The 12,052-nt window shown below is 52.3% G+C and overlaps 1 protein-coding gene across 1 annotated transcript in view; it reads left to right on the top strand.

Annotated features, from left to right (window-relative positions):
• MARCHF5 (membrane associated ring-CH-type finger 5) overlaps nucleotides 1–11,540 on the top strand; it is a 42,930-nt gene extending 31,390 nt beyond the window's left edge. The window contains exons 3-6 of the mRNA XM_007666086.4: nucleotides 2,722–2,852; nucleotides 6,444–6,627; nucleotides 6,892–7,058; nucleotides 9,207–11,540. Coding sequence (XP_007664276.1) covers nucleotides 2,722–2,852; nucleotides 6,444–6,627; nucleotides 6,892–7,058; nucleotides 9,207–9,323 — 599 coding nt within the window. The 3' untranslated portion in view covers nucleotides 9,324–11,540. The remainder of the gene's footprint in view (nucleotides 1–2,721; nucleotides 2,853–6,443; nucleotides 6,628–6,891; nucleotides 7,059–9,206) is intronic.
• The last annotated feature ends 512 nt before the right edge of the window (nucleotides 11,541–12,052 follow it).

Genomic DNA, 12,052 nt, shown 5'->3' with positions numbered 1-12,052 from the left:
GGGATGGAGACCGTGAGCCCCACGTGGGACGGGGACTGTGTCCAACCCCGTTTGCTTGTATCCACCTCGGTGCTGCTGCTCCTAATGATTGTGAGCTCGTTTTGGGCAGGGAGTGGGTCCGATGTTATATTGTTGTCTCCCAAGCGCTCAGTACAGTGCTTTGCACACAGTAAGTGCTTAATAAATACGATTGAAGGAAGAAATGACTGAATAATAACCCTGCCGGGCAGCGTACTAAACTTTGGAGTAAATACAAGATAATCCAGCTGGACAAGGTTCTCTTCCCCCATGGAGCTCACAGTTTAAGTAGGAGGAGGAACCGGCATTTCATCCCCATTTTACAGATGAGGAAACCGAGACACAGGGAAGTTCCGTGACTCTCCCAAGGCCACCAGCAGGCAAGTGGTGGAGCCAGGATTAGTACCCAGGGCTTTCTGAGTCCCAGACCCATGCCCTTTTTCAACTAGGCCACCCTGCTTCCCTGAAGAAATATATTTTGAGAAATAGATTTACCGTTTCATGTAGAAAAACTCAAGGTAGATTTCTTAATTAGGTTGAAAATGAGCAAGTGAGATACATTGAACCCTAAAAGGCATCTGTAAGCAATTCATTGTCGTATTTATTGAGCGCTTACTATGCGCAGAGAGCTGTATTAAGTGCTTGGAAAGTACAATATGTCAATAAAGAGAGACAGTCCCTGCTGCATCAATATTAGGCAGAAGTAGTAAAATCATGTTATATGATGCGGTCCCTTCTTTCTGTAGACTTTATATTAAGATAGAAGTAATATGAAGTGACTGCCGTGTGCTGAACACTCTGCTAAGAGCTGGGGGGAATCACTAGACAGGTGAGAATCAGAACAGTTCCTGGGCCTTTGGGGGCGGGGATGTCAATCTCAAGCTGAAGTTCTGATAGTTTTAGGTTTCTGGAAAGGAAAACCATCCCAGCGGAGGCCGGCAGAAGCTCTCCCTCTCTGCCCCAATATACTCCAGGCTTTCCTGTCCACCTTCAGCTTAATCCTCTTTCTAACCCCAGCCCGGATCCACTTCCAGACCTGGCACTGGTTCAGGGCTTGGCGATGTCATCCGGGTGGGAACAGCCCCGCGAGTGTCCGCAACCGTGTCTTCGTAACTTTTTGGGAAACAGGCCGTGGCTTAGAGCCTCCGAGCGGCAAATTACTTCCCCAGCAGGTTCCACGCATTTGCGTATCTTTTACTCAGAGTTAGTTCCAGCCCAGGAAACAGCCTTTACGTATCATTTAAGGAGGAAAGGCATCCACTGTACTGGGAAAAACATTTGCTTACCAGTATAATCTGTAGAGAATACACTTCCCCATAGCGGTTTGTTTTTTTCCAAAAAAGCTTTGGCTGGTGTCCCACACTTCCTGTAGTTACAGGGAAATCGATTTGGTTCCTGGATAAAGAAAATCCAGAAGGGAGGGTCTCAGGATTTCAGAAATCCTAGGAGGTACGGTGAACCAAAGGGGAAGCCTCTAATCACGGGCCTATCTTTGGATATACTTTAATTGTAAACAGCAATTGGGCGTTTTTTTTTAATGGTGTTTAAGGGCTTACTGTCTACCAGGCTCTGTACTCGGCACTGGGATAGATACAAGACAATCAGGTTGAACGGTCGGTTCCATTTAGGGCTCGCAGGCTTAAACCTCATTTAAAACGGAGGTAACTGAAGCACGGGGAAGCGATGTGTCCTGTCAGTCACCCGGCAGGCAAGTGGCAGAGGCGGGATCGGAACCCAGGTCCTCCTCCCGACTCCCAGACGCGTGCTCTCTCCAGGAGGCTACACTGCTGTGATACTTTCGGGTGACATCAGGTAGCTGAAGTCACGGAGTTTGGTTGGGTAAATAGTTCCCAACGCTTTGGAGCATCCCAGGAGTCGGGAGTGAGAACTGTGGAAAACTCCACCGCGGGAAAGAGCCTCGTATGGCCCGGCATCTCAAACGCCTTCTGTTGTCGGGACCGGGGCCCTGCAGAACACAGGCGACTTTCCAGCACGTACGACTGAGACCCTCATCCAGACTACTGGCGGGGTCACCCCAAGGGCCGGAGCTACGGAATATGGCGGAGCACCTGGACTCGGCGACATCCCGGCCGAGGTCTGGAAGCGGGGAGTCGTCCTACTGCTTCTACGCTCGCCTAGGCGTCTCCTCCGAGGGGAGTGCCGAGGAGATGCTGCCATCGTCACTTTCTTCAGGGAAAAAATCGGATGGTGGCCACTCCCGAGGCGTATAATTGCTCTCTGTTCTAATCCTGGCTCTGCCGCTTGTCTGCTGGATGACCTTGGGGAGGTCACTTTACTTCAATTAGACTGTAAAGGCAGGGCAGGGACTGTCTCTATTTGTTGCCGTTTTGTACATTCCAAGTGCTTAGTACAGTGCTCTGCACATAGTAAGCACTCAATAAATACTATTGAATGAATGAATGAATTCTCTGAGCCTCAGTCCCCTCATCTGGGGATAATGACACGAGCTCCACGTGGGACAACCCGATCACCGTATATTTACCCCAGTGCGTAGAACAGTGCTTGGCACATAGTAAGCGCTTACCAAATACCATCATTTCTTTTTGTTTTTCAGGATTATGACGACTTCGGTATTAATGGGTTTGCATCTAATGTGAAGTCAGATTACTTCTTTGGGGTACTTTTCAGAGTCCATCTCCTTGCTCCTTTCACAGTTTGTTTTTTTTCCCTTCTCTGCCGCAGGCCCGGTTGTTTACGTCTTAGACCTAGCCGACAGACTGATCTCGAAAGCTTGCCCGTTCGCCGCGGCCGGAATAATGGTTGGCTCGATCTACTGGACAGCCGTGACGTACGGAGCAGTGACGGTGATGCAGGTTGATAATTTTACTGCCTTTTTGTCTAGTTACCCTCGTTGCTCTCTAAGTTTTGCCGGGTGGGACGGGGGGGTCTCTGCTTCCTCTGAAGGAGCCCAGGCTTGGATAAAAACTGTGGCAGGGCGGGCAGAGAGAGGGACTCCCTCTAGGTGCTTTCGTACCCCTACACCGTAAGACCCAAGATTTCTCAGAAGCCGTGAGAGCCCCGTATCGTCGGGGAAAAGCCCTCCTCGTTAGAATGGAGGTGGGGCCAAACGGTCAAGGCAGTGGACTTGAAATCCGGCGATCCTCCCCGTGCCCGGTCAAAGCCGCCGACGGCTTGGTTGTCCTCTTCCTCCTGCAAAGCCGTTTTGAGGCCGTGTGGCCTCGGGGACAGAGGGAAGGGCTTGGGTTCAGTAGATCTGGGTCCTAGTTTAGACCTGGATCCTAGTTCCAGCAGCGCCGCTGACCTGCTGTGTGCCCTGAGGCAAGTCTAATTTAGTCGGCCCATCAAAGGTGCTTACTGAACATTAACTGCGTGAAGAGCACAGTACTAAGCGATTGGGAAAGTACAGCACAACTTGTTGTCTGTCTCTCCCTTCTAGCCTGTGAGCCCGTCTCTCTATCCGTTGCCGAATTGTACTTTCCAAGCGCCTAGTACAGTGCTGTGCACACAGTGAGCGCTCGATAAATATGATTGAATGAATGAATGATCCTTGCCCTCAAGCAGTTTGCAGTCTAGTCGAAAAGCAGAGCAGAAGAGAGACGTGCAATGCCCAACGGGACGAGGAAAGATATGTATAGATACGTACATAAAGACAATCCGTACCTCAGTTTCCCTTCATTTGAAAATGGAGGTAATACCGTCTACTTGTCCGTACCTCACGGGGCTGTTGAGAGGCTAAAAGGAGATAACGGAGGTGAAAGCGCAGTGGGACGCTAAACGCGCCCCTTGTCTTCTAGGTGGTATTATCGGTCACTCACCGAGTGGTCAGGAGCCCCAACTCCCGCCGATGGCCGCCAGATTCTCCCTCTCCCCGGGCCAGACTCAGGGCCGAACACGGGAGCGGAATTGGAGAGGGGAATTCCTCTCCTCCACGCTCCGGGGGAATGCTTATTCCTTCCGGCGCAAAGAGGAGCGAAGGTACGGCGGTCGGTAGGGCTTGAGATAGATGTTTATGCGGCCGGGGTTGGCGGGGCCCGGCTTCCAGTCAGTGCCGTTATTCTCCGTTTCCTTTATCCCAGAGGAGGAGCGGCCCGACAGCTCCTGGAAATGTATCGCTTGGGAGGAACGGCTAGTCCCCCGGGGAGCTACCTCATGAGTGGTGCCTACCTTTCTCCCGTTATTCAGGCAGCTGAGCCCCTGGGCCATTTTGAGTCAAGTTTCCTCATAATTACAATAGGATCGTGTAGATTAAAATAACTAAACGTTTGGCCACGAGCCAGTTTTGCCGAACGCAGCGTGGCACGCCAACGGGCTAAGTAATTAGGTTTCCCCGGGGGGATGGCGAGCCGGCCAATCGAGGCTAGCGAAATTACGAAACGGCCGGCGCTGCAAGTTAGAAGAATTGCTAACTGGAATTCCATTCCGCCACCCCTGAGGCAAGCAGGCTGTGGTGGGGGAGCGGGGAGGAAGGCTGGGGACAGGGGAGTACCTGCACGCAACACAGGCCAAGGTAGCAGCCCGGTCCAGTGGTTAGAGCCCAGTGCTGGGAGTCAGAAGGACCTGGGTTCCAATACTGGCTCCGCCGCTCATCTGCTCTGCGGGACCCAGGACGAGGCACTTTATATTGCTATACCGTACTCTCCCCAGGAGAGTACAGTGCTCTGCACATAGTCTGCACTCAATACAGTCGTCTGACTGATTCCTTGTGAACTTGGACCTTCTGACTGTCGCTGAGGCCCGCCGGTCTTTCCCTCCTACAGAATTTTCCAGATCTGCTCCTCCTCTCTCCCACCCCGTCCCAGGCCCTTATGACATCCTGCCTAAACTGCTCCGTCAGCCTCCTCCGTGGTCTCCCTGCCTCGAGCTACTCCTTCCTCTGGGTCGTACTGCTGCCCGGGTAGGACTTGAACACAGGTCTCTCCATTCCTCAGCAACGTCCAGTGGTCTATTCATCCACTCATCTATGTAACAAAGAGAAACTTCTGACCGGTGGTGTAAAGGGATCAGTTATCAGTTGTCTCCCTCTTACTCATCAACTCTCTTCTCCCAGCCTACCCCAGCTCGTACTCATTCGCCTTCCCCGGTTAACCTCACTCTGCCTCGTTCTCGACTCCGCTGCCTCCAACGGCTCTCTCACGCGCCCTTCCTCCTGCTCCAGGTCCTCCAGAACCCAGCTCTCCCCATGTTCAAGGACGTCTGGACCTGCACATTCTATCCTTTGTTCAGCTATTTCATCCTCATGTCTTTGGGCTGCTCGGTGTTATCCTACGCCTGCCTCCCCCATTAGACTGTAAACTCCCGGAGGGGCAGAGACCACATATTTTCCTTCTGGTCTACTTTCCCAAGCACTTAATTCGGTGCTCTGCACCTGATGGGTGCTCGCTATCGAAAGCTGACCTCCCTCAGAAGGTGGGCCCGCGTAAGCTCATCTTCCCAGATTATACGCATCCCACGGCCACCCTTAGCGTTTGCTTTTATTCGCCTCCCCTTATAAAAATAATTAGGGTGTTTTTTAAGCACCTACCACGTGCCAAGCGCCGATTCGAAGCGTCGGGTAGATACGAGCTAATCAGGTTGGCCGCCGTCCCCGTCCCGCATGGGGCTCACGGTCTTGATCCCCATTTAACAGATGAGGCCCAGAGAAGTGACTTTCCCAAGGTCACCCGACACGCAAGTTGTCGGCGCCGGGATTAGAACCCAGGTCCGTCTGACTCCCAGGCCCATGCTCTGTCCACTAGGCCACGCTGCAAACATTAATATACGCTGACTGAATTATCTCTCTATCCTTCCATGCTCCTGTTATCTGCAGCTATCGCATGCCTTTCTCCTGTTTTCAGGTCCTTGCTGTGTGTCGGACACCATATTGAGAACAATTGAGTACAATTAAGCAGGGGCTCAGGAGATACCGTCGATTGCCTGATTTCCCATGCCCGCTCTTTCACTGACTGCCCAGCCTGCCCCTTTCGGGAAAGGAGAGCGAGGGAATTCCTGGGATTTGGGGAGCGTTAGAAATCTAGTTTGATCACTTGTTTCTCCCCTAGAGGTGGGGGACTCTCTATTTTTCTCCTTTTGTGATTCGTCTCAGGCCTAATATATTGCACCTACTCTCACGGGAATGCTGCTCTGTGAATCCGCTAGGCAAGCAGTTCGCTGGCAACTAATGTTCTCGTAGAAATTTTAGGACTCGTGTCTGAGTAACAAATGTGTACGTACATAAAAGCCGACCTGCAGTGACCCCAGGAAAATGAATTTACTGGCCGTAGGCATTCGCCTCCCCCTTTGGTCGGACCTCACAGCTTATTCTGAAGACCTTTTCTTATTCCCGGGGTGATCGTGGAGCCAATATACCTACAGAAAGAACCCGACTTACACGTGGATGATCGGTGCCAAGCTCTTTGGTTGTCTCATCTTTGTTTTTACGTGGCAAACCGTTCTGCCTCTCCCAGGTCGTGGGCCATAAAGAAGGTCTCGACGTTATGGAAAGAGCAGACCCCCTGTTTCTCTTGATTGGACTCCCTACTATCCCCGTCATGCTGATTCTGGGCAAGATGATTCGCTGGGAGGATTATGTGCTTCGACTGTGGCGTAAATATTCGAATAAACTCCAAATCCTGAACAGCATATTTCCAGGTAATAAAATCCGCCTTCCTCGGGGAAGTCTGCAGCTAAGGAAGCGTAGTCGGGTGGGTCACCTGTAAGAGCCGATGAGTACAGATGTTCAGAGAGAGAAATCCGGACTTATTCTTTGCACGTGAAGGTGATGAATGTGGAGGTTGGGATTGAAAGTCAGAATCAAGGTGTCCAGATTTATAGTGAGTCGCGTAGAGGGCAGGTGCGCGCCCCACCCCCCCGGCCCGATCCTTTCCTCAGAACACACTGTGGTTGTTTCTCCAGGAATCGGATGTCCCGTTCCTCGTATCCCAGCCGAGGCCAACCCTCTGGCTGACCACGTGTCTGCCACCCGTATCCTATGTGGCGCCCTGGTCTTCCCCACCGTCGCGACGATTGTCGGGAAGCTGATGTTCAGCAGTGTTAGTTCCAACCTACAAAGGACAATCTTGGTAAGGTGGAAGGAACGTTGCTTTTCTGCCATGGAAACATTGAGTCGGGGCTGCTTCGACTGAGGGCGTCGCACTCCCTGTGGGCCCAGAAGGGGCGGCTAGGGAAGACCGAGAGCCCCTTGGGGGTAGGGCTCGTGACTTCCAACTCTGTTTTACTCTCCCGAGCACTCATCCAGTGCTCCGCACCCTGGAAGCGCTCAGTACCCGCCCCTGACGGATTGATTGATCGTTGGATCGGGTGCGGACAGCAGGACTGACCTGTGCCCGGGGCTCGGTTCAGTCTCTGCCCTAGATCTTATATCTAAGCAACCGTGACCCTGGCAAGACGGGAAGGCAAGCATCCAAATAGCTACAGTGTCGTTAAAGAAGCAGAGAGGCAGCGTGGCCTAATGGATAGAGCATGGGCCCAAGAGTCCGAAGGACCTGGGTTCTCATCCCAGCTCCGCCACTTGTCTCCTGTGTGACCGTGGGCAAGTCACTTCTCTTCTCTGTGCCTCTTACCTCTTCTGTACAGGGGAGATTAAGACTGTGAGCACCATGTGGGACATGGACTGTGTCCAATCTAATAAACTGTCATCTCCCCCCGCCCAGCGTTTAGTATGGTACCTGGCACATAGTAAGCGTTTAACAAATACCGTTAAAAAAAAAAACTACACAGGGGTACGAGTGGATGGTGCCAGGCTGTGAGGGAAGGGGGAAAGGGCTGGAGCTGCACAGGTAGGTAAGGTTGAACATGTAAGCTAGAGTTGAGCCAGAGGTAATCCACTACCTCTGATGGTGGATTGTCTCGTCGAGGAAGATGGATAGGACTTTGGGAGGAGGTTTCGGGACCAGGCAGGAGTCAATCAATCCATCGGTGATATTTATTGAGCGCTTACGATGTGCTGCGTACATGTACCGAGCACTTGGGAGAGCACAATACAACGGAATTAGCAGACCCGGCCGCCGCCCATAACGATATTACAGTCTTGAGGGGGCGCCGGGCATTAATATCAATAATCTACATGCGAGGAGGTTGTCACAGCCCCGCTCACCCCCGTCTCTGTTCCGCTAGGGCGCAGAACTCAGTGAACAAGTAGGAAGGCAAGCGTGCAGCAGTGGGTATTGAGTACTTACTGTGTCCCTCTGGACCGTAAGCTCGTTGTGTCTACTATTGTATGGTAAGCGCTCAATAAATACTGTTGAATGAGCGCAGAGCGGTGTACTGAGCGCTTGGGAGAGGGCAAGACTGAGTTAGCATACACAATCCCTGCTCACAAGGCGCTTACAGACTAGAAGGGGGAGATGGACGTGAAAAGACATTACGGGTAGGGGAGAGGGCGGAGTGAAATCACATTGCCAAGTGAACCCACTCCCCTGTGGTCACCAAGGAAGGCTTCCTGGGAGAATAGTCATTCCAGAGTGCTTGCTTAAGGAAAGGAAGGCGGTGCCTTGGGGACCATCCATCGACCATATTTATCGAGCGCTTACTGTGTGCAGAGCACACAGCTTGGGAGAGTACAGTGTAACAGACACATTCCCTGCCTGTAGGAAGCTTACGGTCAAGAAGTACAAGAACGCACAGAGGTTGTGGAGGGGAAGCAGTGTGGCCTAATGGATAGAGAGACTCTCCCACTTGTCTGCTGCGTGACCTTGGGCAAGTCACTTCATTTCTCTGTGCCTCCGTTCCCTCATTTGTAAAATGGGGAGTAAAGCTGTGAGCCCCACGTGGGACGTGGACTGCGTCCAACCTGGTTGTCTTCTGTCTACCCCAGTGCTTAGAAGAGTGCCTGGCACATAGTAAGCGCTTAACCAGTTCCATAAGGGGGCAAAGAAAATGAGATCAGAGGGCACGGCGAAAGGCTGGGGGTGGGAAGCTCCTTGATTAAAAAAATTTTTTTGGAAATTTTTATGGTATTTGTTAAGCGCTTACTAGGTGCCAGGCATAGTAAGCGCTGAGGTAGATAAAAGGCAGTCAGGTTGGACATGGTCCCTGTCGCACATGGGCCTCGATCTGACCCTAAGGCCCGCGAGAAGCCCCATAACGCCCGGGGTGTCAAAATGGAAAGCAACGAGCCGAGAAGCAACTTTTTGTGGGGCATAGAGGGACGGGAGGCAGCAATCCTGTTCTGCCGGCACTGAAAGACTTTTTCTGTATTTCCCTTTCAGGGTGGAATTGCTTTCGTGGCCATAAAAGGAGCTTTTAAGGTTTACTTCAAACAGCAACAATATTTGCGGCAAGCCCACCGCAAAATACTAAACTATCCGGAACAAGAAGAAGCGTAAGGCCGTGCGCCCCCCACTGTTGTACAATCTCACCCACCTGAGTATGTCGTGTTGTTTTTGATTCGATCATTATTGCTTAGTGGATACTTGTGATAAGTTGCTGCTCCTATATTTTTTAAAAAATATAATAAAGCACTTATGGCAGGGCAGAGATCCTCTCGGTAATCACTGAACTTCCCAGAATGTGATCTCCTTGATTTGTGGTATGAATTCCCGTATGGCAGCTGCATTTCTCAGCATGGAACAGACTGGACTCTGTGTTTTCTCCAGGCAGAAGCGTGCGAACGCCAGATCAGGCAAGTAGAGAGGGAAACACAGACTGTTGGCTCCCTATAGCCTTTTTTTATATATATACACTGAATATGGTATATAAGCACACGCACACATTCCTTCCACAGGTCACCCAACCGTCCACGAGGAGAGTGGGGACTGATTTCCGTTGTCGGTGTAATAAGGCTTAACGGCCAGGCAGGAGCGTTCGTCGATCTGAGTGGACTTGAACATTCTCATTGAGATACGCGGTAGACGCGCTGGAGTCCGGAGGATGAAACGGTCCCGGAACGTGCGTGAGCCGATCCGACGTCCCCGCTAAAACGCTCAGGGCCTCCGCTCCTTCCGTCCAGACCGAACGTGATCTGGACGAAGCGGGAAGTCTGCAGCGCAGGGTCCCCCGAGGGCCTGCCGGGCGGCAGGTGGGAGGCTCTTCTCGCCCAGGCTGGGCCAGGCTAGGGGGAAGGGCGGGTGGGGACCCTGCTGGGTGGGATCGGGGCCGCCGATCCGCGAGTGGCTTCCGCCGAGAGAGGACACCGCGAAAGTCGCCCCCTCCGGGACGGAAGCGGCCGCCGTATCCAGAGGAGACCTCGGAACACTTATTCTCCTGCCGGTCGAAGGGGAGAGTACCGTTACACGATACAACTTCCAGACCGCCGGCCCGCAGCCTCCCCGGGAGACGTTAAGACGCGTCTCTTTCGACAGGAGCGGTTGGTGTGGAAGAGGAACACTAATATCTCCAGAGTCTAGTCACCATCGTCCCGGTTAACGCGGCCAGGACTGTACCGATCCCGGTTCTCCTGAGGCGAGCCTCCGAAGGAAGCCAGCAGCGAGCCGTAGATGGCCGCGGGCTCGCGTCACACTAACGTCCTTCGTCGTCTTGCGGGGGGACCGTCCTCCCGGTCTGGGGCCCGAAATTCTCAAAAAAGATTCCCGACGTCGTTGCTCCAGCGGGTGTCCGGCGTGTGGAGAGCAGGAAACGTTTCCCCTTCCTGCTGGAGAAAAAGGGACTCCTTGACCGTGCAGTGGCTCCGCAAGCAGTTTGTTTTGGGTGCAATAATGTCTAATAGTTTTAGTGAATCAAAACTTCTGTCTAAAATGAGATTCTCAAATAGGGGGCATAGTGTAGAAACGTGTCTAATACCGTCCGTACAGTGGCCGTGGAGTGTTTGAAAGCCGAAGCTATTTGGAGAAAGGGAGAAGAGACCCGGATTCAACCGCCATGGAGAATCCCGTCCCGTCGGTGAAGGGAGAAGAGCGTGTCGATTTCTGGGTTGTTTTGATTTTCGGGTGTATAGAGAGATGATTTCTATTTTGCGACTGAACCCCGTGAAACGCATCTGTGTTCTGGTTAGTCTTCCTCTGGAAGAAAGAGCGTAGTTTGGGGGAACTGCCTTTCGGAGCCCCTTCCCGGAGGGAGCAGCTTCTGCTTAGGCAGAGAGCCACGAAAGGCGCCGAGGGGCGGTTGGTTGGGGTGAAGGGGGATGGATCGGAGGAAGAGGCGCCCGGGGACGGCGAGGGCGGATGTCGGGGTCTCTCAGGACGCCGAACACGTCTGCCGGGCCCAGGGAGGGTCGGGAGGCCAAGAGGGAGGAGGGGCGAGGCTGAGCTGTCGAGGGGCGGCGGGGGTGTCGGTTGTTTCATCTTTACATCCGAACCTTGTCTCTCTTTTCAACCATCTGTAAGCTTCCACCAAATCCAACAGTGGAAACTAATGGACCCCTACTCTGGGGGCGGAGAGAGTAGCTTCACGGAAAAGTCGCGGAAAACACCATCCGGCCTACTCTCGTTAAAACAGAACTGTGAAGTGGAGAAAAATGACAAACTCAGTGACTTAGTCTATCACTGTCTTGCTAATTATGCTGTAAAATGCACAGAATCTTGTTTAATATTGCAAAATATATCAGTACTGGCTGTTTTCGATTGAATAAAGGATTTTTATGTTCTCTACGCGTATTTTTTCTGTGGAGAGGGGCACGGTTGGTTCTAAGATTTCCACTTTCCAAATGGCTGACGAGGTCAGTCCTCAAATGAGTGAGTTCTTATCATTTCTCCAGCTAAATACCGACCAGATACTCTCTGTTTCATTTAAGGAGCTGTCACCGTAATCCTGCAACCCCCTCCGGGCCATGTTCTGACTCCGGCCCTCCCGGCGGCTTATATATATCGATAAAGTAGCCATTGATTTGGTTAGATGAATCGATGGTCTCAATCCAGCACCTAACCCCGCTGTGAAACGTCCCAACGTGGCTCGGAGAGTCCGAAGAGATGGCTGGAACGGTGGAAGGGAGGAGGCCCCCACCTGGGCCGGGCCGTCCCCAAGTCTGGAAGGACAGGTATAGAGTTTTATATCGGTTTTCATCGGAGTCTGTTAACGTTAACAGAAACCGGAAACGTGTACAATTAAGCCTTAGCCCGCTTCATCCAGGTTCCCCAAATAGGGTGGTTTTCTTATCGGT

The sequence above is a fragment of the Ornithorhynchus anatinus genome, chromosome 3, assembly GCF_004115215.2.
Source record: "Ornithorhynchus anatinus isolate Pmale09 chromosome 3, mOrnAna1.pri.v4, whole genome shotgun sequence".
Classification (NCBI taxonomy): Eukaryota; Metazoa; Chordata; class Mammalia; order Monotremata; family Ornithorhynchidae; genus Ornithorhynchus; species Ornithorhynchus anatinus.
Note: the sequence above shows the minus strand (reverse complement) of the source record. Positions and strands in the feature narration are given on the sequence as shown.